The sequence below is a fragment of the Gopherus evgoodei genome, chromosome 5, assembly GCF_007399415.2.
Source record: "Gopherus evgoodei ecotype Sinaloan lineage chromosome 5, rGopEvg1_v1.p, whole genome shotgun sequence".
In the NCBI taxonomy this organism is placed as follows: domain Eukaryota; kingdom Metazoa; phylum Chordata; order Testudines; family Testudinidae; genus Gopherus; species Gopherus evgoodei.
Genome location: NC_044326.1, coordinates 144042600 through 144066997, shown reverse-complemented (window position 1 = coordinate 144066997; position 24398 = coordinate 144042600). Strand labels below are relative to the sequence as shown.

General features: G+C 43.1%; 1 protein-coding gene across 2 annotated transcripts in view; it reads right to left on the bottom strand.

The window, feature by feature from the left end:
- The window catches only part of TNKS (tankyrase), a 290704-nt gene that overhangs the window by 112260 nt on the left and 154046 nt on the right, over positions 1-24398 (bottom strand). For both annotated transcript variants that reach the window (XR_004000785.1, XM_030565584.1), the window contains exons 7-9: positions 17130-17196; positions 16487-16673; positions 4522-4643 (exon numbers count right to left, since the gene is read on the bottom strand). Coding sequence is in view for 1 of the 2 variants with exons in the window: in XM_030565584.1 (XP_030421444.1) it covers positions 4522-4643; positions 16487-16673; positions 17130-17196 (376 nt within the window). In the remaining variant the exon portion in view is untranslated. The remainder of the gene's footprint in view (positions 1-4521; positions 4644-16486; positions 16674-17129; positions 17197-24398) is intronic.

Below are 24398 nucleotides of genomic sequence, written 5' to 3'. Positions count from 1 at the left end.
CCATGCTCCCTCTTACTCCTTTGCACCAGTGCACAGGGCCACCCAGAGGATTCAGGGGGCCTAGAGCAAAGCAATTTCAGGGGCCCCTTCCATAAAAAAATTGCAATACTATACAATACTATATTCTCATGGGGACCCCTGTGGGGCCTGGCGCAAATTACCCCACTTGCTCCCCCCTCACGGGCTCCCCTGGGAAAAATAAACCTTCTGCATCTTGGCACAAACCCAGTTTTGAGAAAACTTCTTTACAAGGTATCACTGGTTCTCAGCATCAGCTAGTGATAAAAGGCACTAAAGCTCATTAAAAAGGTTGGACAAATATTTTCTGTCAAAACTTTTTCTGGATCAAAAACTAGGGGTTTTTAAAGAGCAGAAAAAATCACGGACAATGTCTGCTTTCCTTCAAAATTTGTTGTGTTTTTTTAATAGAAAAGCTGAAATTAGTCTGCCAAAACCTGAATATGGTTTGGGGTTTCAGAAGTGTGTGGTGAAATATTGCTGCTTGCTGTGTTTGATTGTTTAAAGAAACAATAAAAAAATTCTGCTTAAAAAAATCCAAAACTTTTGAACCACCTCAGCTTGTGACCAAACGCTCGAGCCCATCCAGTCAGAGATTTTTCCAGGTTTCTGATACTCCGCTGGCTTCCTTGACTCATATCTGTCTCCATAACTTTGGGTTCATTTAGGTTAGAACATAAGAACAGCCATACTGGGTCAAACCAAAGGTCCATCCAGCCCAATATCCTGTCTACTGACAATGGCCAATGCCAAGTGCCCCAGAGGGAGGAAACCTAACAGGTAAGTGATCTCTCTCCTGCCATCCATCTCCACCCTCTGACAAACAGAGGCTAGGGACACCATTCCTTACCCATCCTGGCTAATAGCCATTAATGGACTTAACCTCCATGAATTTATCTGTTTCCTAGAGACTGGCTCCTTGGGGTCCCTCACAAACTGGAGACGGTTACTGTGGGTTTGTCTTTAGTATAGCTTATGTACATGCTCCACGAACTGAGCATTTGAGCTCGTTCCACAATCCAGGATGAGCGTATGTTGTGAAAACTGAAATGCTCAAAATAGCACATGCATGTGAATGGACACAGGGTGCTAAAATTAAATTAACCCAGGGGTTCTCAAACTAGGGGTCGGGACCCCTCAGGGGGTCACAAGGTTATTACTGGGGGTCACGAGCTGTCAGCCTCCCCCTCAAACCCCACTTTGTCTCCAGCATTTATAATAGTGTTAAATATATAAAAAAGTGTTTTTAATTTATGGGGAGGGGGTTACAGCAAACCTCTGAGTGTGTGAAAGGGGTCACCAGTATAAAAGTTTGAGAACCACTGAATTAACCCCTCTGGAGCCTCAGGGAATGCTGGAGAGCGGGTCTCCCTTGGTAGGGCTGGGAAGGATATTGCTCTTCTCATGTGATCCCTCCCCCAGTGGCTAATTTTAAATGAAGCTGCCCTCCCCTGACATGAATCTCCCTATGGCACTGAAATTAAATACAGACTGTAATTTGGCATTTGAGAAGTGAAAGGGATGGTAGCCCTAATGGAAAAGCTAACAGCTTGGCTCTTCTGCAAGCCTCAAACTGCTGAATAAGCTTTAGGGTAGGGAAGGCTGTGGCTCCCAAATAGCCTGGTCCTGCCCCCTATCTGACCACCACCCACTTCCTGCCCCCCAACTGCCCGCCCCCCTCAGAATCCCCGACCCATCCTGCTCCTTGTCCCCTCACCATCTCCCAGAGACACCCCCCCCCACCACCCCAGGACCCCACCCCTGCTCCCTGTCCCCTCTCTACCCCCTGCTGAGTCCTGACAGACCCCCAGAATGCCCACGATCCAACCCCCCAATTCCCTGACCTCCCCCGCAATCTCTGTCCCCTCCCTGGGCCCTGACTCTCCCTGGGACTTCCTGCCCCTTGGCCAACCCCCCCGGCTCCGCCTTCACTCACAGCCTGGGCTCAGCTCCAGCCGCTCTGTGTGGAGCTCGCAGCCCCGCCCCCTTACCACATGGCTCTGAGTGGGGAGGGGCTCAGGCCCTGCCGGAGGCACACTGCGGTTGTCGAGGGATGTTCCTGGATATGCTGAAGCTCTGGGTGAGGGGCGGAGACGGGGTCAGGCCGGGGAGGGAGCCTCAGCCATTCTCATGGGGGTCCCTGCGGAGCCTGGAGCAAAGCCATGCTCTGCCCCCTGGGCAGCTGCGCCACTGCATTAGGGCCAGTCACCCCTTGGACTGAAATTTTCAAACATATCCACTAATTTTGGGCCCCAAATTGAGATGCCAAAGGATTGATTTTTAGAGAAACTGAGCACCCACAATTCCAAGTGACTGAAAATCAGGCCCTAAATTCCAGAGTGATGGTTGGAAAAGACCACCACCAGGATCAGAGATCATCTTGGACAAATGTTAGTTATTGGTCCCTGTAAGACAGGGCCTATTGCTCTTCTGATGTTTCTGAGCCCAGCCACAGGATTTTTAAACCGCAAGCACAAAAGTCATACATAATAGTTATAACTTATTGCTGTGAAGAATCCTTCTTCTAACACTCAGAGTAAAACAACATAGTCACACCGATTTGAACGGGATCATCAGTTCCATCCCACTTCACTTTCTATGTCTATGTCAAAGACTGCTGGGACATTGGCTCTATGGTCTTTGATTTCACTGCTAGCTCAAATGATGAACTGAGAGCAGAGGCTAGTTCCAGCGAAGTCACTCACACACAAAAATACACACAACTGACACTGTACCTTCATATGGAAGGCCCCCTGCTAGGTAATGCCATGACCACAGCGAGCACAAAGTTCAGCATACTGCTGGGGTACTTTGTGTCTTGTGATATTTAACAGTGTTACATGTCAAAGACCTCAACAAGAATTGAGAACTCATAGGTGGGCCAACTACCACAGGCAAATCTAGTAACAACTGTCAATGTTGATAAATGCGAAGTAATACACATCGGAAAACATAATCCCAACTATACATATAAAATGATGGGATCTAAATTAGCTGTTACCATTGAAGAAAGAGATCTTGGAGTCATTGTGGATAGTTCTCTGAAAACATCCACTCAATGTGCAGTGGCAGCAAAAAAGGAAACAGAACGCTGGGAATCATTAAGAAAGGGCTGGATAAGAAGACAGAAAATATCATATTGCCTCTATATAAATCCATGGGACACCTACATCTTGAATACTGCATGCAGATGTGGTCGCCCCACTTTGGAAAACGTTCAGAAAAGGACCAAAAATGATTAGGAGTATAGAACGGCTGCCATATGAGGAGAGTATAAGACTGGGACTTCTCAACATGGAAAAGAGATGACTAAGGGGTGAAATGATAGAGATCTATAAAATCATGCCTGGTGTGGAGAAAGTGAATAAGGAAGTGTTATTTACTCCTTCTCATAACACAAGAACTAGGGGACACAAAATTAAATTAATAAACAGCAGATTTAAAACAAACAACAGGAAGTATTTTTTCACACAACACACAGTCAACCTGTGGTATTCCTTGCCAGAAGATGTTCAAAAAATAACTAGATAAGTTCATGGTGGATAGGTTCATCAATGGCTATTAGCCAGTGTGGGCAGGGATGGTGTCCCTAGCCTCTGCTTGCCAGAAGCTAGGAATGGGCGATGGGATGGATCATTTGATTATCTATACTGTTCATTCCCTCTGGTGCCCCTGGCATTGACCACCGTTGGAAGACAGGATACCGAGCTAAAAGCAACTTTGGCTGACCCAGTATGGCACTGTTATGTTCTTATGTAATGCTAGACAAGTCTGAATGCTATCACAACAAATATTCTTCGCCAGCAGAGATTTATACTGATCAGCTGGATAAGGGAAACAACTGGTTGGTCAGTGAGAGCCAGAAAGCCCTTATATACCAGGAATGGCATCCAACATTTCACTGCTAACCTCTATCAGATGTTGAAAGAATTAAGTATTATTAATAATCTCATCTGTGTGGGAATGTTGCAGAATGATTTTCATCAAGATTTAACAAATAAAAGATGAAAGATAAAGAGAGGGCAGCCTGCTAATTTATTCCAGTCCCCCATAAACCAGCACAATATGTTTCTGTTGCCTGCCTCATCTCAACCCTCTGCCATCCCAAAACATTTTTTGCAACAAGTGTCCATAAAACATAAGATAAGATAGAGAGAAAAAACAGACAACTGCAGTGACAGCAGAACACAGAGAAACCCTCTAGCAGCTGTCACTACAGGGAAGGCAATGAGGTGGGGAGAACACACAGGTTAAACATGAAGAAGTGAGCAGTAGCTTACTTGCAGGATTCTGGAGAAATCCTGCATAAAACCTGAATTCCATGGTGAAAAAAAATGTACAATGTTTCTTCTATAGCAGTGATTTACTTTTAACACATAAGATGCCTGGTGGCACATCCTCAATTTTAGATGAATAAATTTTCATAGTCTAGCAATAAAAAACTCTTCAACTAGCACTACTTCCACATATATCAAAAAAAATGAATTGATTATACAATCTCACCAGAGCTGTCTCATGTGACTGTGGCTGTTTGAAATTAATGATCTCCAGAGCAAGTGTCTTTTTCACTTTGGCTAGGTCTGCCTCTCTGGCTGCTTGCAATAAAGAATGTCCTTTGAATTCATCTGTTGGAGAAATAAGACATACTTAATATTCAACAACACATCAGATTTATAAATCTTATTTCAGAAACCTAACTACAATTAACCAAAGGGGAAAGAAATTTTTTCTATACTGCCCTAAATAGTAACATCAGCTATGATGAAAGAATCCTAAACTCTGTCCTAGTGAAGGCAGAAATATATTCTTGAGGTGAGAAGGAAAGTTCCAGTTTCCAGGGCAAAACCCCACCCCCCTCTCCAGCCCCAAGATAAAGAGTGTTATACGGATCCCTAAAAACTCTTTATCCAGCCAGAGGAGGAGACTTCTAGGACCAGCACTACAGAAGACAGCTGCCAGGCCACCTTCTGAGAGCCCTACCACAAGCTCCAGCATTGGGGGCATGCCAGGGTGGGGTTGCGTCACACAGCAGTAGAGAGATTTCAGGCCCAAATTACACCAGAGGACCCTCCAGCCTCCAGATCAATCCAGGACCAAGAAGGCACAAAGGTGGCTTAAAGCCACCTTACTTAACCCTCTCCCCCCAGTCTGAGAGTTCAGTATTGCACCTGTAGGAGGTGCAGCATAGAATCTCACCATTATATTGCTTCTTTAACATAAAAATGGCCAAGCACCAAATCCTGTTCACTTTGTTACTGCAAGTAATCCCACTGATGACACTGGGATCACTGGTGAGAGCAAGGAGAGCAGGATAGGTTCATATCCAAATACGTAAAAGCAGCCTTTAATAAATGATGAACAAAACCAAAAGTCAGCAGGTACAAAATTTCTAACATTTAAGAAGTTATTTCTTGTGGAATTAGCAGTTTTCTGTAACTTTATAACTTATGTTAATTGTCTTTCTCTGAGACAAAAACAGATAAGTGAGAGAAATTTAGACTCAAGGTTAGGACTTAACTTTCCCACCACTGGGTTAGGAGGAATCCTTCTTGTTTGGTTTTCTGACCAGATAGCAGAAAAAATAATTTAGAAAAACAATGAGTAATGAAGGCTCTTGTGGAAAGCTCTCTTTATTTAAGTTAGAAATGATGAATCAGCAGTTTGGTAACATAATTACAACCAAACTGAATTCTAGAATAGTTATATATTATAGTGACTATCATGAAGTAATCAAGAGCGTTTGAGAATGAATTCCAAATAATTAATACCTTTGCGAGAACTAGCTATAGTATCAGTGGCAACTTCACCCTGAAAGGCCACATGCCAGCACTTTTACATCAAACTGATGACATGCTTCAACAGATTAGTCTAACTTGCCAGCCCAGGAAGAATACATATGAAACTGGATGACAAAATAAATCAAAAGCCATTTTACTGCTTCACAGCCATCTGTGCCAAAAAGTACCTAGGTTCTGTTAAAACCATCTTCTCCTGTCTGAGAATAAGCCTGGCATAGTGCAGGGAGATTCAGATAGCCCAGCAATGCTACCAGGCCTTACAGAATACTGGGGAAAAAAGCATCATTGATGCTTCTCTCCTCTTTCCTTGTCATTAGTTTGCAAAAGCAAAAAATCAAACACATTCGTTGATTAGCACAGGTTGATTTGCAAGACCAGATAAATCTCTGAATGAAGTCTGAAAGTCATGTTTTTGCTTTAAAAAGTTAATTAAAATCATTTTTCCTGAACTCTGTTCTGCTCTTAATTATTATTATTTAATAATGAAACAATCAGTGTTGAGTTTGATTCAAGTGGAGAGGGAGGGTTCCCAGATTAGAACATATGAGTTTACGAAAGGGAAAGGAGGAGGGGAGGTTGCCTGCCTGTACCTGGAGGTTTTTCGAGATGTATGGTCTCTATCTGTATTCACGGAGGGTCATATGCATGCACCATATGCCTGGAGCCAGAACCTTTGAAAGTCGTACCATTTGGTGGTCTGCACGTGAGCCCATGTATTGCCTCATGGTTTCGCCTGAGGCGATAAAGGGCAGGGTGGACTGCCAGCGTCTCCAGTTCCTTCTCTACCACAGACCTATCAGGTACGCAGCAGCAGGGAAGGAGTTTGGGATTGGAATAAAGATAGGGACCACGTATCTTGAAGAACCTCCCGTTACCAGAACCCCTTGTTTCTTCTTTGAGTGATGGTCCCTATTGTATTCCACGGAGGTGTCTGACAAGCAGTTCATAGTTAGGAGGAAAATGCGATGAAGATGATGGAATCACAGAATGGAGGACCACTGCGCTGAATGAGGCATCTGTTGTGGAATCACATACTAGAGTGTAGTGGGAGGAGAAAGTGTGTACCAACTCCTCGCAGCAGTCTTACGTATATCTGCAAGGGACACATCATGATGCACGCTGTGGTTGATGCTTGCACTCTCATTGAGTGAGCCTATCCCACCTGATGGGGATTGTCTCGACAACTGATATCAATGTGTAATGCATCTGGAAACCCATTTAAAGATTCACTGGATGGAAATATGAAATTAATAGGCAGCAGATTTAAAACAAACAAAAAGAAGTACATAGCCTGGGAGACTTCTGGAATGGCTCTGTCCTTTGTAGGGAAAAGGCCAGGGCCCTAAGCACATCAAGAGAATGAAGTTGTCGTTCCCCATGAAAGACGTGTGGTTTGGGGAAGGTAGGTAGGTATATGTATAGGCTGATTGAGATTGAATGAGAAAACCACCTTTGGTAGCAACTTGGATGCAATCAGAGTCAGACATTGTCTTCATGGAATGCAGTGAACGGGAGAGGGGTCTGGCTCCCAGTTCACCAACGCACCTCGCTGAAGTAATGGCAACAAGGAAAGTGACCTTCATGAAGAAGGGAGAAAGAGGAGGAGGCCAGGGGTTCATTAATGAGGAAGACTAGGTTGAGGTCCCATTGGGTATCAACAGGTTGAATGGGCGGGCATTTACATAAAAGGCCCTTCCAGAATCAGGCAGTCAAGAGGTGCATAAAAATTGAATGTCCATCTACAAGAGGGTGGAAAGCACTAATGGCATCTGCATAAACTTTGATGGAGCTGAGAGCGAGACCCAAGATTTTCAGTTAGAGAAAATAGCCTAAGAGTATCTGCATGCCCACAGCCGCGGGGACAAGGCCTTGCCGTTCAGCCCAGGAAGTGAAACGTTTCCATTTGGCCTTAGAGGGGCATCTCACGGATTCCTTTTGGCTACTGGAGAGGACGTCTTGCACGGCTAATGGGCATTCTCATGCTAATGGAGGCGTTCAGCCAAAAACCTAGCTTTCAGTGTTGCGTCTGTAGATCTGAGTGCCTGAGGCCTTGGCTACACTGGTGCTTTACAGCGCTGCAACTTTCACGCTCAGGGGTGTGAAAAAAACACCCCCCTGAGCGCTGCAAGATACAGCGCTGTAAAGCGCCAGTGTAAACAGTGCCGCAGCACTGGGAGCGCTACACCCCATGAGGACGTGGAGTACGTGCAGGGCTGGGAGAGCTCTCTCCCAGCGCTGGCGCCGCGACCACAGCGCTTTGAAGTTTCAAGTGTAGCCATACCCTGAGTCTGCAGTTGAGTTGCATAAGCAGTTCTGGGAATGTCTGGAGCGGGAGTGCAGAATGCTTTGATATGTGGAGAAGACGACGGAACCAGAATTGGTAAGGCAAGAACAAGGCCATCAAAATGGCCATTGCTCTCTCCTGACAGAGTTTGTGGAGGGAACACGATAGGAGTGGTATGGAGGAGAAAGCACAGTTCTTTCAATCCAACTAATTGACGACCAGAGTGTCACCCTGTGAGTGGGGACCGTGTCCCCGCTTCAGCAATACTGGGTGCACTTGATATTCTGTGATGCAAAAATGTCTCTGGCAGGCATCCCAGAGCAGCCAAAGATGTCCACGATTACTGTGTCAAGCAACTCCTATATATGATGGTAGCAAAATTCCTGCTGAAGGCATCTGCAATCACGTTCTCAGTGCCAGGCAGGGAGGATGCCGATAAAAGGATATATGATATGATATGCACCATTTCCACAGGCATATTGCCTCCATGCATCGCATGCCTCCATGTTTATGTAGTATACTGTGGTGGTGGTGGTCTGACGTGATGAGCATGTGGTGATAATGGATAGCTGGTAAGAACATATGACATGCTTTGTGCACTGCCCAAAGTCCCAGTATGTTTATGTGCATCCTGACCTCTTGCGTGATCCAGATGCCTTGTGTCATGTGATCTCTCATGTGAGCAGGGACCTGCGAGTGACATGTCCATTATGACTGTCATGCTCAGCAAAGATGGGAGGAAGGACATCTGGAGCAGACTTGTAGCGGGTCTCTCCATCACCAAAGTGAGAAGATGTCTTCCAACAGGACAATGAGTATAGTGCCATGGACTGGTGTATGAGAGAGTAAATCCTTTGCAGTCATAGCTGTAGACAGCAAAGATACAGCTGGGCAAATGGCGTGACATATGTGTACACTGCCATGTGCCTTAGGAGGGAAAGGCAGGTCCTGGCTGAAATCAAAGGGTTAGAGATTACTATTTGGTCCAGTAGGATCTGGAATCTGTCCCGTGGCAGATAACTCGTGAAGAAACCATATCAATGTGAGCTTCTATGAATTCCAGGGACTGAATAAGGTGCAAAGTCGATTTTTTTACATTAATGGGAGGAGTCGAAGAAGTTGAGATGCTGATGCTCAAGCTTCCTCTCTGGACTGCGCTGCTAGCAGCCAGTCATCCAGATAGAGGAAGACGAGGACTGAATGGGAGAACCTTGTGTTCTAAGTGTTGAGATCCTATCTTGAACCTCAGGAATCTCCTGTGGGTCAGGTGTACATCAATATGGAAGCAGGCGTCTTGCATATCAAGAGCCTTAGACCACATACCTTTTTCTAGCAAAGGAATGATAGATTGTGAATTCAGCAGTTGAGGAGTTGGAGATCCAAAATGGGTCTCCATCCTCCTTCTTCTTGGGGACCAGGAAGTAGTTGGGATAGAACCCTGCGTCCTGAAAGGGACTGGTTCCACTGCTCGTTTCTGCAAGAGGGAGTCCATCTCAAGGGTAAGATTTAGGGCTGTCAAGCGATTAAAAAAATTAATCCTACGATTAATTGCACTGTTAAACTATAATAGAATACCATTTATTTAAATATTTTGGGATGTTTTCTACATTTTCAAATATATTGATTTCAATTACAATGCAAAATACAAAGTGTACCATGCTCATTTTATATTTATTTTTTATTACAAGTATTTGCACTGTAAAAAACAAAAGAAATAGTATTTTTAAATTCACCTAATACAAGTACTTTAGTGTAATCTCTTTATCATGAAAGTTGAACTTACAAATGTAGAATTATGTACAAAAAAACAAATCTCCCCCAAGGAGTTCAGTCACAAATGTAACTGATGCAATATTCTTTTAACGAGCGTCATCAGCATAGAAGCATTTCCTCTGGAATGGTGACCTAAGCATGCAGGGGTATACAAATGTTTAGCATATCTGGCACGTGAATACCACAAAAGTGCCTTGCAAATGCCTAATCTCACTTTCTGGTGACTTAAATAAGAAGAGGGCAGCATTATCTCCTGTAAATGTAAACAACCTTGTTTGCCTTAGTGATTGGCTGAACAAGAAGTAGGACTGAGTGGACTTTTAGGCTCTGAAGGTTTACATTGTTCTGTTTTTAAGTGCAGTTATGAAATAAAAAAAATAGCAAGTTGTACTTTCACAATTAAAGAGATTGCACTACAGTATTGTATGAGTAAAACATTATTTCTTTTGTTTATCATTTTTACAGTGCACATTTTAGAAATCAAAGTGTATATTATTTTTATTACTATTACAACACAGAATACTATATATGAAAATGTAGAAAAATATCCAAAGCATTTAATAAATTTCAATTGGTATTCTATTGTTTAACAGTGTGATTAATCGCAATTTTTTTTAATTGCGATTAATTTTTTTGAGTTAATTGCGTGAGTTAACTGCGATAGTCGACAGCCCTAGTCAGAATACTATCTTGTAGAGTGATCTCAGCAGGGAGGTCAGGGAAGGATGTGGAGGAGATTTCATCATAACCTCAAGGGTGTAGCTGCGATGAATGATGTCCAGGACCCGCCTGTCTGTTGCTATAGCTCTCCATGCTGGTAGAAAAGAGTTTGAGATGACCCCCTAAAAGAGGTTGATGGTAGGAACATTGGAATATGGAGTGGCTGACAGCTCTTTAGCCACACCCAGAAATACATTTTCATGACAATTGAGTGTGTTGTGCAGGGGTCTGTGTTGCCCGAACAGGTGGATGGGTTCTGTGCACCCTGTGGTGCTTCTGAGGAGGCTTGTAGGCTCATTGGTGATAGAAATGTGGTGTTCTATAGCACTGGCCTGGCGGTAGGCAATAAAATTTTCTTTTTGGTGCCAGTGTATAAAATGCCCACGGATTGTAAGTGGCTCTAGAGTCTTTTAGTGAGTGTAAGTAATCATCAGTTTTCTGGTTCAAGAGGTCTGACTTGTCAAAAGGAAGGTACTTGGATTGTGTTTTGAACCTCTCTAGGGAATGGTGAGGATTGTAACCATGATTCTTTCTTCATGATAATTCTCTTTGCCAATACACGTGAGGATGTGTCCGCTGAATCAGCTGCAGCCTGAAGTATGGATATGGTGACCAACTTGCTTTCCTGCAAAATTACCTGGAAGCGATCACGATCCTGCTGGGATAACATCTATAAATTCCTTCATAGAATCACAGAATATCAGGGTTGGAAGGGACCTCAGGAGGTCATCTAGTCCAACCTCCTGCTCAAAGCAGGACCAATCCCCAAATTAAATCATCCCAGCCAGGGCTTTGTCAAATCTGACCTTAAGCCTTTCATCCGGCCATAGTTTATAAAGTCATAATTGGCCATCAGTGCCAAGTAGTTAGAGGTCCAGAACTGCAGTCCAGCCGAGAAGACCTGTGACCCATAAGTTCCAATGTCTTACCCTCTCTGTCTGCCAAGGTTGAGCACTGGTGTTATTTCGTCCACTCTGACTCAGCCTGTATCACCAAGGAGTTAGGTGGAGGGTGTGAAAATAGAAATTCTGCCTCCTTGGGGTGGGAAGTAGTATCTTCTCTCAGCCCATCTTTTCTCAGCCCCCTTCGGGGTTGATGTGCATATGGCCAAGGTATGCCACATGGTGCGTGTCAGTTAAAGAATGGCCTCATTGACTACTAAAGCCACCCTTGCCAGTACTGATGTGCGCAGAATGTCTAGTAGCTGATGCTGACGGTCCTGCACTTCTTCTAGTAGGATCAAGAGCACTGGCTATCCTCTGTAGCAGCTCTTGAAACCGTCGGCCGTTTCGTGGAGAGGAAGGTGTTGATGACATGACAACATTTGGAGACGACCAAGGGAATCTCTCCAGATCCGCCGGTACCATAAGAATCGGGCTAATCGGTGCATCCTCTAATCCCATGTCCGAACGTCTAACTGGACGAAGGTTATAGGAGTGAGATGGAGAATCCTCCCAAGTTGAACGGGACAGCTCTCAAGGTGAATACTGAGGCCATGAGCTCCAATATGACCAACCTGGTGAATCCTGCTGCTGTTGAACCTGTGCTCAAAGAGCTGGGTACTACCTCTGTGAGTAAGGCAAACTGGGGAACTGTCATGGTGACATCCAAACCCTTCAGTAGTCATGCTTCTGGAACAGAAGTGGTGGGCCGCCCCAAACATCTGTATCCTCAGAACTGGAGACTTCCACAAATGGTGGTGCCGATGGAGCTGTCAGAATGGGGGGTGTCAGAGCGGTATGAGTAGCAGGTGGCAGAAGTTTCATGCTTCGACCACCATTCCAGAGGACATGCTTCCATGCTGACGACACTCGTTAAACAAATGTGTTAGTTGAATTTGTGACTGAACTCCTTGGGGGACAATTATATGTCTCCTGCTTTTAGCTACATTCTGACATACATTTTGTGTTATGGAAGTCTCGGATATGTTGTTCGGTTTAAGAATGCTTTAACTGAATATCTGACCAAACGCAAAGAAGGTACCAGTATGAGATTTCTAAAGATAGCGACAGCACTGGACCCAAGGTTTAAGAATCTGAAATGCCTTCCAAAAGGGATGAAGTGTGGAGCATGCTGTCAAAAGTCTTACAAGAGCAATACTCCGATTTGGAAACTACAGAATCCAAACCACCTAAAAAGAAAATCAACCTTCTATTGGTGGCATCTGAGTCAGATGATGGAAATGAACGTGCATCAGTCTGCACTGCTTTGGATCATTACTGAACAGAACCCATCAGCATAGAAGCACGTCCTCTAGAATGGTGGTCGAAGCATGAAGGGTCATACAAACATTTAGCATATCTGACACATAAATACCTTGCAATGCCAGCTACAACAGTGCCATGTGAACACCTCTTCTCCTTTTCAAGTGACCTTGTAAATAAGAAGCAGTCAGTATTATCTCTTGTAAATGTAAACGAATGTATTTGTCTTGGCAATTGGTTGAGCAAGAAGTAGGACTGAGTGAATCTGTAGGCTGTAAAGTTTTACCCTGTTTTATTTTTGAGTGTAGCTATGTTAAAAAAGAAAATCTACATTTGTAAGTCGCACTTTCACGGTAAAGAGTACTACAGTACTTGTTTGAGGTGAATAGAAAAATACTAGTTCTTTTGTTTATCTTTTTACAGTGTAAATATTTATAATGAAAAATAATACAAAATGAGCACTGTACACTTTGTATTCTGTGTTGTAACTGAAATCAATATATTTGAAAATGTAGTAAAAACACTAAAAAATATTTAAAACAAACAATATTCTATTATTAACAGTGAGGTTAAAACTGCAATTGACTGCAATTATTTTTTAATCTCATGATTAATCACAATTAATTTTGTTAATCATTTGACAGCCCTAATAAAAAGCATTTTGGTGTCACAGTGAGCAACATGAGCTTCCAGTGCAATACTCTGGCAAAGAGGACCAAAGTGATTCTTGGATGTATAAACAGTGAGTAGGAGCAAGGAGGCGATTTTACCTGTGTAGACGGCACTGGTGAGACAGATACTCGAAAACTGTGTTTAGTGCTGGAATCCATATTTTTAAAAGGATGCTAAAAATCTGAAGAGGGCACAGAGATGAATCACAAATGATTCAAGGGCTGGAAAAAATGCCTCAGTGTGAGAGACTAACAGAGCTCAGTTGCTTAGCTTCTCAAAGAGAAGATCTAGAGGTGACTAAACTACAGTGTATAAGTATCTTCATGGGAAGAAAATACTGGGTACCAAAGGATCTTTTAATCTATCAGGGACAGGCATAACAAGAACCAATGGCTATAAGCTAACGCCAGCCAAATTCAAATTAGAATTAAAGCACACATTTTTAACAGAGAGGGTGATTGAAAGAGACTACCACGGAAAGTGGTGGATTCTCTCTCTCTTGAAGTCTTTAGATCAAGACTGAATGGCCTTCTGAAAGATATGCTTTAGTTAAACCCAAATTATAGGCAGTGGTAGATTAGGCCCCAAGGGGCCTGGCCAACTGTGGGGCAGGGTCCGGTAACAATTCCCCACAGGGCAGCAGAAACCTGGAGCTCCGGCTGCCAGGCTGGCAGGGTGGGAAAAGCTGCACATCCCAACTTCATTCCCTGGCAGCAGTGCTGGCCAGGCGGGGGAATCTCCCCCAACACCTGCAGCCTTGGCAGAAGCCATGGGACAGGGAAAGTTCCCCCTTCCTTCCTGTGGCCCTGTCCCGAACCCATTCTCATCAGAAGCTGTGGGACAGGGAAAACACCACCCAGCGGCAACCTTGTCTCCAGCAGAAGCCATGGGAAGCCTTCCCTCCCCCAAGCAGAAGCCACGACACAGAGGAAGCCTTCCTCCTCCTCCCCTTCCCCACAACCCGCTCCCAAGTCAAACATGGCAAAACTCAACATGGTTTCTGTAAAGGGAAATCATGTCTTACTAATCTGTTAGAGTTCTTTGAAGGGGTCAACAAGCATGTGGACAAGGGGGATCCAGCAGATATAGTATACTCAGATCTCCAGAAAGCCTTTGACAAGGTCCCTCACCAAAGGCTCTTACGTAAATTAAATTGTCATGAGATAAAAGGGAAGGTCCTTTCATGGATTGAGGATTGGTTAAAACACAGGGAACAAAGCGTAGGAAGAAATGGTAAATTCTTAGAATGGAAGGGGTAACTAGTGGTGTTCTCCTAGGGTCAGTCCTAGGACCAATCCTATTCAACTTATTCATAAATGACCTGGAGAAAGGGGTAAAGAGTGAGGTGACAAAGTTTGCAGATGATACTAAACTCCTTAAGATAGTTAAGACCAAAGCAGACTGTAAAGAACTGCAAAAAGATCTCAAAAACTAAGTCACCGGGCAACAAAATGGCAAATGAAAAGTAACGTGGATAAATGTAAAGTAATGCACACTGGAAAAAATAACCCCAACTATACATACAATATGATGGGGGCTAATTTAAATACAACTAATCAGGAAAGAGATCTTGGAGTCATCGTGGATAGTTCTCTGAAGATGTCCATGCAGTATGCAGTGGCGGTCACACAAGCAAACAGGATGTTAGGAATCATTAAAACGGTGATAGAAAATAAGACGTTGAGTATCTTATTGCCCTTATATAAATCCATGGTACGCCCGCATCTCGAATACTGCGTTAAGATGTGGTCTCCTCATTTCAAAAAAGATATACTGGCATTAGGGGGAAAAGTTCAAAGAAGAGCAATTAAAATGATTAGGGGTTTGGAATGGGTCCCATATGAGGAGGGATTAAAGAGGCTAGGACTTTTCAGCTTGGAAAAGAAGAGGCTAAGGGTGGATATGATAGAGGTATATAAAAACATGAGTGATGTCGAGAAAGTGAATAGGGAAAAGTTATTTACTTGTTCCCATAATATAAGAACTAGGGGCCACCAAATGAAATTAATAGGCAGCAGGTTTAAAACAAATAAAAGGAAGTTCTTCTTCACAAAGTGCACAGTCAAGTTGTGGAACTCCTTGCCTGAGGAGATTGTGAAGGCTAGGACTATAACAGGGTTTAAAAGAGAACTGGATAAATTCATGGAGGTTAAGTCCATTAACGGCTACTAGCCAGGATGGGTAAGGAATGGTGTCCCTAGCCTCTGTTTGTCAGAGGATGGAGATGGATGGCAGGAGAGAGATCACTTGATCATTACCTGTTAGGTTCACTCCCTCTGGGGCACCTGGCATTGGCCACTGTCAGTGGACAGGATACTGGGCTGGATGGACCTGTGGTCTGACCCAGTACAGCCATTCTTATGTTCACAGCAGAACCCTGCTCTCTGGCGGTAGCGCTGGGGAGAGGGTGAGCGGGGAGAAACCCTGTGCCCTGACCCCTGTCACCCAGACCCCCCCTGCAGCCCTGAGACTGGAGGAGCTCTCACTCCCTGCTGCACCCCAGGGCCACGGTGCGGGGACAAAGCTTCTCCGGTCTTGTGGCTGCAGGGGGGCAGGTGGAGAAAGGAGGGAAAGGGGTTGCAGGGCTGCAGTGGTGGATAAGAATGGGGGGACCCTTGGGTGGAACACGGGGAGGGGACCCAGGGAGGGGGAAGAAAGAGGTGAGGCGGGGCCACAGGCAGAAGGGGTGGGGAGCCCCCCCACTTGCTCTGGCCCAAGGAAACCTTAATCCGCCTCTGGTTATAGGGATTACTACAGGGATAACTAAATGAAATTCCTGGGCTGTGTTGTGCAGGAGGTCAGAGAAGATCTAACAGTCCCTTCTGGCCTTAAACGCGATGAATAAAGGCAGTTTCATGAAGGAGAACGTGTATAGATCTCTACAAGTTTAGAAGTGAGAAACGGAGACCTCTATATCCTGTTGTTTTGCATTTTCCCATTACTAACAAGGAACTGGGCTGAAAGGTGAGTCAGTTTATATCAATAAATATTTCACAGCTGATAATTGTTTCACATACAAGTCAGTCTCTCTCTTAGCTCAGGTGTTGGAGCCATATCGACAGCACTCTTGCCATGGCAGTTGACCAGTGTTGGATCTGCACCATGACTAAGCAACAAAGAGCAGACTTCTACACGATTCTTGGAAGCAGCTTCATGTAAGGGGGTAAACTGCCAGAGATCCATAGCATTAACACAGGCTCCATGCTAGGGGTGGGAAAGAAATGTTTATGTTAGTAAAAAAAAAATAACCATGACAAAGATCACAAAATTTTCATTTTAATAACTTTAAACACTCATTAAGTTATTTTCAAATGAAATGAAAAATTATTGATTTATTTTCATCTACCAAAATCTGAAATTTGTAATGAACTTAATTTTTAATAAGACATCTTTGCTTCAAAAAAATTCTAGTTAATTAAATTCTAATGCTTGGCAGCAGAGATTATGAGGAACAACACATACTTAATTCAATGGTACAGGTGTATGTCTAATGCCCCAAAGCCCCACACCATTGAAATAATTTATTACTGGTTTGAAAATTAGGATTTTTTTTTTAAACAGAAATAAGGCTACAGCCTTAACTACTGTATAAAGTAACCATCTCTCTCCATAATTTTGCAATATTGCAATGCTTACGTATTCTTTCATTTCTCCACCTACCTTAAGTAACAATTCTGTGACTTCAAAATGTCCATATGAACATGCATTATGAAGAGGTACAAGTCCGCTAGATTAAATAAAACAAAATAAAATTACATCTCTAGGAAGCATTTTCAAAGATTTTTGAACTACTTTTATGCTGTAAAATTAACAGATTTCAAAATCAAATGGAATCTTAACCAAATACATTTACAGGTATTTCCAAAATAATGCATTGGTTAAGAATAGCATTAAAAACATTTTTGAGTAATGTAACATAGGTATTTAATCTACCATACATTACTGTTAAGAAATAGGACTCATTGCATTCAGAATTATCTTTCTTGCATCCAGAAAGGGGAAAAAAGCTACATTACATTTTAATCTTGGTGAAGGCAAGTACTCTGGTCTACGTACAATCACAGTTATTTTAAATGGTATGATAAGGGAGAAGTCCCCACATAAGGTTACCTGGCTGCTAGGTGTATCATGAAAATGTACAAATATTATAGGCAGCGGACTGATCTAGCTACTCCAGACTATGGGATACGCTGATTGCTGCATTTTTCTGAAGTAAGTTAAACACTTAAACATATATACTTGTAGAAATTTCACACCTATTTGAGGGCTATTGAATTTCTGTACAGTAATGTCATAAATCTGCACTTTGAAAAGGAAGTGGTAAAGCAAATGACATGGGTCTAATCCAGGGGAAGGCAACCTATGGCACACGTGCCAAAGGCGACATACGAGCTGATTTTCAGTGGCACTCATACTGCCCGGTCCTGGACACCGGTCTGGGGGGACTCTGCATTTTAATTTAATTTTAAATGAAGCTTCTTCAACATTTTGAAAACCTTATTTACTTTACATACAACAGTAGTTTAGTTATATATTATAAACTTATACAAAGAGACCTTCTAAAAAGGTTAAAATGTATTACTGGCACATGCAACCTTAAATTAGAGTGAATAAATGAAGACTGGGCACACTACTTCTGAAAGGTTGCCGTCCCCTGGTCTAATCATAAGCAAAGGTCATATATAATGAGAAATCCATAAATTTAAAAATCAGGGCAAAAGTGACAAGCAATAAAACAAACTAAATTGTTTGTGCAGGTAAACCAAAACGGGAACCTTTCTCATAACACAAGAACTAGGGGTCACCAAATGAAATGAATAGGCAGCAGGTTTAAAACAAATAAACGGAAGTATTTCTTCACACAACACACAGTCAACCTGTGAAACTCTTTGCCAGAAGATGTTGTGAAGCCAAGACTATAACAGAGTTCAAAAAAGAACGAGATAAATTCATGGAGGATAGGTCCATCAACGACTATTAACCAGGATGAGCAGGGATGGTGTCCCTAACCTTTGTTTGCCAGAAGCTGGGAATGGGAGACAGGGGATGGAACACCTGAGGATTACCTGTTCGGTTCATTCCCTCTGGGGCACCTGGCATTGGCCACTGTCAGAAGACAGGATACTGGGTTAGATGGACCAAACATTCGTATGGCATTTGTGGCTCCACAGATATGGTTGAGTATTGTACTTAAAGCAGAAGATCAACCTGTTTGTTATGTATGAAATTAACCCTCTCCAAAATTACAGCATTTATTCTGAATGTCAAATAAATATTCTGAAAATGTACAAGTAAAATCATTAATTTAGGGATTTAAATTAATTTGAATTAGGTTATTTAATAAATATAGCATTCACTATCCCTACTTATCTTAACAGAGGAACAATGCATACCCTTCAAACCTCCCAGGTTGTTAAAGATCAATGAACTCTTGAACATAAGCTACTTTTGAAGAAATGTTTTTAGAATTCAGTTATTTTCCATTGCTATTTTTTTAATTATTGAAAGTTTAGAAATAGAGGCTGAAGAATATAAGTTTCCACATCAGAGAATTCCACAAAAAATTGCAATCTTTCAAAATAGCTGCCATCTTCTAGTGTTCTCAGTAGGACTGAGACCACCAGGTGCCCTTAGTAAAGAGGGCTCCGGTCTCCATTCACCTGCTCTTCTTCAGTGTCCCTATCAGCCCCTTCTGAGTGCATATTTTCTCTCCTATCTTCCCTAGGGCCAGCTTGACTTAATTCTAATTGGGACACAATGGACATTTTGAAAATGGGCATCTTAACTAGGAGAACCCTTGGCCTGAGTCCTCGCTGAGAACTATCGGAGTCAGCATCCATTCAGAAAAGTGTCCATAAAAATCAGTTCAATCTAACCTAGGTCCACAAACACTAAAATATGTCAATCATAATCACATGGTGTCACTAAAGGGCAAAGTTATCATTGTTTGGGTGCCCTGCCATATCTTAACGTGTTTAGATTACTTTAAACTCAAACTTGACTCTGAATTTCCTATGTTTATAATAGTAGTTTTGGGAATAAATGCAACATATACCTGTAATGTATACTACCCTAAGTTACTGATACCAACTCTCAAGCCACCTAGCTTGCGCCTAGAATACATTTTTCAATAGATAATTCTAATCTCAGACTATTGTTCATAAGTCTATCTTGAAATTCTCTCTCAGTTGATTAGTGTTTAGAATGGTGTAATACTATTTAAAAAAATGCTTACCACCACATGCAAGTATAGAGAATATTCACCATAAACATTATTCATTTTGAAACTTTATACCATTGGTTCTCAAACTTTTGTATTGGTGACCTCTTTCACATAGCAAGCCTCTGAGTGAGAGCCCCCTTATAAACACTTTTTTAATATATTTAATACCATTACAAATGCTGGAGGCAAAGCGGAGTTTGGGGTGGAGGCTGACAGCTCACGACCCCACATGTAATAACCTCGTGACCCACTGAGGTGTCCTGACCCCCATCTTGAGAACTCCTGCTTTATAAAATGCTCTATAGTTAGTTTCATAACTTCTCTGACAGAAAATAGAAGCAAATATACAGATGAAAGTGCTACAAATCAATCTCCAAATGTTCCAATAAACTAGTAGAGAGACTTTGCATATGTCTACACTGAGTTTTAAAACACATGGCAGCAAGTTTCAGACACAAGGTCTATGGGCTTGCACTAGGGTGCTAAAAAAAGCAGCACAGAAGTTAAGGCTTGGGCTCTGAAGCCCAGGATGGAATACAGAGCCCAAGATCCAGCCCGTGCTGCAATGTCTACTCTAAAAGCAGCAAAGAATCCTGTGGCACCTTATAGACTAACAGACGTTTTGGAGCATGAGTTTCGTCAATCTATCCAACTACACACTCAGCCCAGAAGAAAAGTCTGTCCTATCTCGGGGACTCTCTTTCTGCCCTGCCACCCCCACCAACATGATACAGTTCTGCGGCGATCTGGAAGCCTACTTTCGCCGTCTCCGACTCAAAGAATACTTTCAGGACAACACTGAACAGCGCACTGATACACAGGTACCCTCCCACCAACAGCACAAGAAGAAGAACTCCACATGGACTCCTCCTGAGGGTCGAAATGACAGTCTGGACCTCTACATTGAATGCTTCCGCCGACGTGCACAGGCAGAAATTGTGGAAAAACAACATCGCTTGCCTCATAACCTAAGTCGTGCAGAACGCAATGCCATCCACAGCATCAGAAATCACCCAGACATTATCATCAAAGAGGCTGATAAAGGAGGTGCTGTTGTCATCATGAACAGGTCTGACTACCAAAAGGAGGCCGCCAGACAACTCTCCAACACCAAATTCTACAGGCCACTTCCCTCAAATCCCACTGAGGAATACACTAAGAAACTGCAACATCTACTTAGGACACTCCCTACACTAACACCAGAACAAATCAACATACCCTTAGAGCCCCGACCAGGGTTATTCTATCTACTACCCAAGATCCACAAACCTGGAAATCCTGGACACCCCATCATCTCGGGCATTGGCACTCTCACTGAAGGACTGTCTGGATATGTGGACTCTCTACTCAGACCCTATGCCATCAGCACTCCCAGATATCTCCGTGACACCACTGATTTCCTGAGGAAACGATAGTGCATTGGTGACCTTCCAGAAAACACCATCCTAGCCACCATGCACGTAGAGGCTCTCTACACAAACATCCCACACACAGATGGAATACAAGCTGTCAGGAACAGTATCCCTGATGATGCCACAGCACAACTGGCTGCTGAGCTCTGTGCCTTTATCCTCACGCACAACTATTTCAAATTTGATGACAATATATATCTCCAGATCAGTGGCACCGCCATGGGCATCCGCGTGGCCCCACAATATGCCAATATTTTTATGGCCGACCTCAAACAACGCTTCCTCAGCTCTTGTCCATTCACGCCCCTTCTCTATCTACGCTACATTGATGACATCTTCATCATCTGGACCCATGGGAATGAGACTCTGGAAAAATTCCACCACGATTTCAACAGCTTCCACCCCACCATCAACCTCAGCTTGGACCAATCTATACGGGAGGTCCACTTCCTGGACACCACAGTGCAAATAAGTGATGGTCACATTAACAACATCCTATACCGAAAACCTACAGACCGCTATGCCTACCTTCATGCCTCCAGCTTCCATCCCAGGCACACCACACGATCCATTGTCTACAGCCAAGCACTGAGGTACAATCGCATCTGCTCTAACCCCTCAGACAGAGACCAACAACTACAAAATCTCCACCAAGCATTCTCAAAACTACAATACCTGCACGAGGAAATAAGGAAACAGATCAACAGAGCCAGATGCGTACCCAGAAGCCTCCTACTGCAAGACAAACCCAAGAAAGAAACCAACAGGACTCCACTGGCCATCACATACAGTTCCCAGCTAAAACCCTCCAACGCCTCATCAGGGATCTACAACCCATCCTGGACAACGATCCCCACTTTCATAGGCCTTAGGTGGCAGGCCAGTCCTCGCCCACAGGCAACCTGCCAACCTGAAACACATTCTCACCAGTAACTGCACACCACACCATAGTAACTCTAGCTCAGGAACCAATCCATGCAACAAACCTCGATGCCAACTCTGCCCATATATCTACACCAGTGACACCATCACAGGACCTAACCAGATCAGCCATACCATCACCGGTTGATTCACCTGCACGTCCACCAATGTAATATATGCCATCATATGCCAGCCATGCCCCTCTGCTATGTACATCGGCCAAAATGGACAATCGCTACGGAAAAGGATAAACGGACACAAATCAGATATTAGGAATGACAAAATACAAAAACCTGGCCACACTATAGCAGACCTTAAGGTGGCCATCCTGCAGCAAAAAAACTTCAGAACCAGACTTCAAAGAGAAACTGCTGAGCTTCAGTTCATCTGCAAATTTGACACCATCAGCTCAGGATTAAACAAAGACTGTGAATGGTTTGCCAACTACAAAACCAGTTTCTCCTCCCTTGGTTTTCACACCTCAACTGCTAGAACAAGGCCTCATCCTCCCTGACTGAACTAACCTCATTATCTCCAGCTTGCCTGCATATATATACCTGCCCCTGGAAATTTCCACTACATGCATCTGACGAAGTGGGTATTCACCCACGAAAGCTCATGCTCCAAAACGTCTGTTAGTCTGTAAGGTGCCACAGGATTCTTTGCTGCTTTTACAGATCCAGACTAACACGGCTACCCCTCTGACACAATGTCTACTCTGCTGTTCTTAGCACTGTAGGGTCAGCCCGAGTCTGTAGACCCAAAGTTTGAGACTTGCTGCCATAGGTTTTAAATGTAGTATAGACATACCCAAAGTAAACTGACCTTTTCATTTAAGAGACCTGGGAGCTCAAGTTCTCATTTCACACTGCAGATAACATTAGATAATTAACAAAGAACTTCCCATGTTGGCAGACAGACGGACAAGATGGCCTGACAGCTCCTTTTGTTTCCTAAAGTCTATAAATATAAAAGTAAGCTGTTTGGGATCAGGAGTGACTATTACTAAGTATATATACAGCATCTACAACAATAAGGTGCTGATCTTGACTACAAATAAAAAAAATCCCATCAGACCATCATTTAGAACCACTCTGGAAATAAATCTACAGATTCAACATACCAAGAGAACAAAAATCATGTGCCGCCACCTCCACTTCCCCTTCACCATAGAATTTTATATAACTACCACACTTACCATATAAAAACATAAGAATGGCCATACTGGATCAAAACAATGGCCCATCTAGCCCAATATCCTGTCTCCTGACAGTGGCCAGTGTCAGATGGAATGAACAGACCAGGGTAATGATCAAGTGATACATCCCCGTCGTCCACTTCTAGCTTCTAGCAGGCAGAGGTTTAGGGACACCTAGAGCATAGGGTTGCACCCGATCATCTTGGCTAATAGACATTGATGGACCTACTTGTCACGAATTTTTATAATTATTTTTTGAACTTTTTATATCATTGGCCTTTACAACATCCCTGGCAACAAGTTCCAAAGATTGACTGTGTGTTGTATGAAGTAGTACTTCCATTTGTTTGTTTTAAATCGGTTGCCTATTAATTTCATTAGATAACTGCTAGTTCTTGTGCTGCATGAAGGTGTAAGTTAACACTTCCCTGTTCATTTTCTCCACACCATTAGTGATATTACAGACCTCTATCATAGGACTCAGTCATCTTTTCTAAGCTGAAGAGGGCACAGTTTTCTTAGTCTCCCCTTATACAGAAGCTTTTCCATACCCTCAATCATTTTTGTTGCCCTTCTCCGTACTTTTTCCAACTCTCTTTTTCCAAATCTCATTTGACAAGGAGTAATGAAAACTGCACGCAATATTCAAGGTGTGTGTGAACCATGGATTTAAAGAAAGACAATATGATGTTTTCTTTTCTTATTTTCTATCCCTTTCCCAATTGTTCCTAACATTTTGTTAGCTTTTTTGACGGATGCTGCACATTGCACAGATGTTTTAAGAGAACTATCCAGACTGACTCCCAAGAGTTCTTTCTTCAGTGGTAACAGCTAATTTAGATCCCATCATATTGTACATATAGAGAGAGAGTTGGGATTTTGTTTTCTACTGTGCATTACTTTGCACTTAACACTGAATTTCATCTGCCATTCTTCTTGCCCACTCACCCAGTTTTTTGAGATCCCTTTGTTACTCTTCGCAGTCAGCTTTGGACTTAACTAGCTTGAGGCCATGTCTACATCTAAAATTTTGCAGCGCTGGTTGTTACAGCTGTATTAGTACAGCTGTATAGGGCCAGCGCTGCAGAGTGGCCACACTTACAGCAACCAGTGCTGCAAGTGGTGTTAGATGTGGCCACACTGCAGCGCTGTTGGGCGGCTTCAAGGGGGGTTCC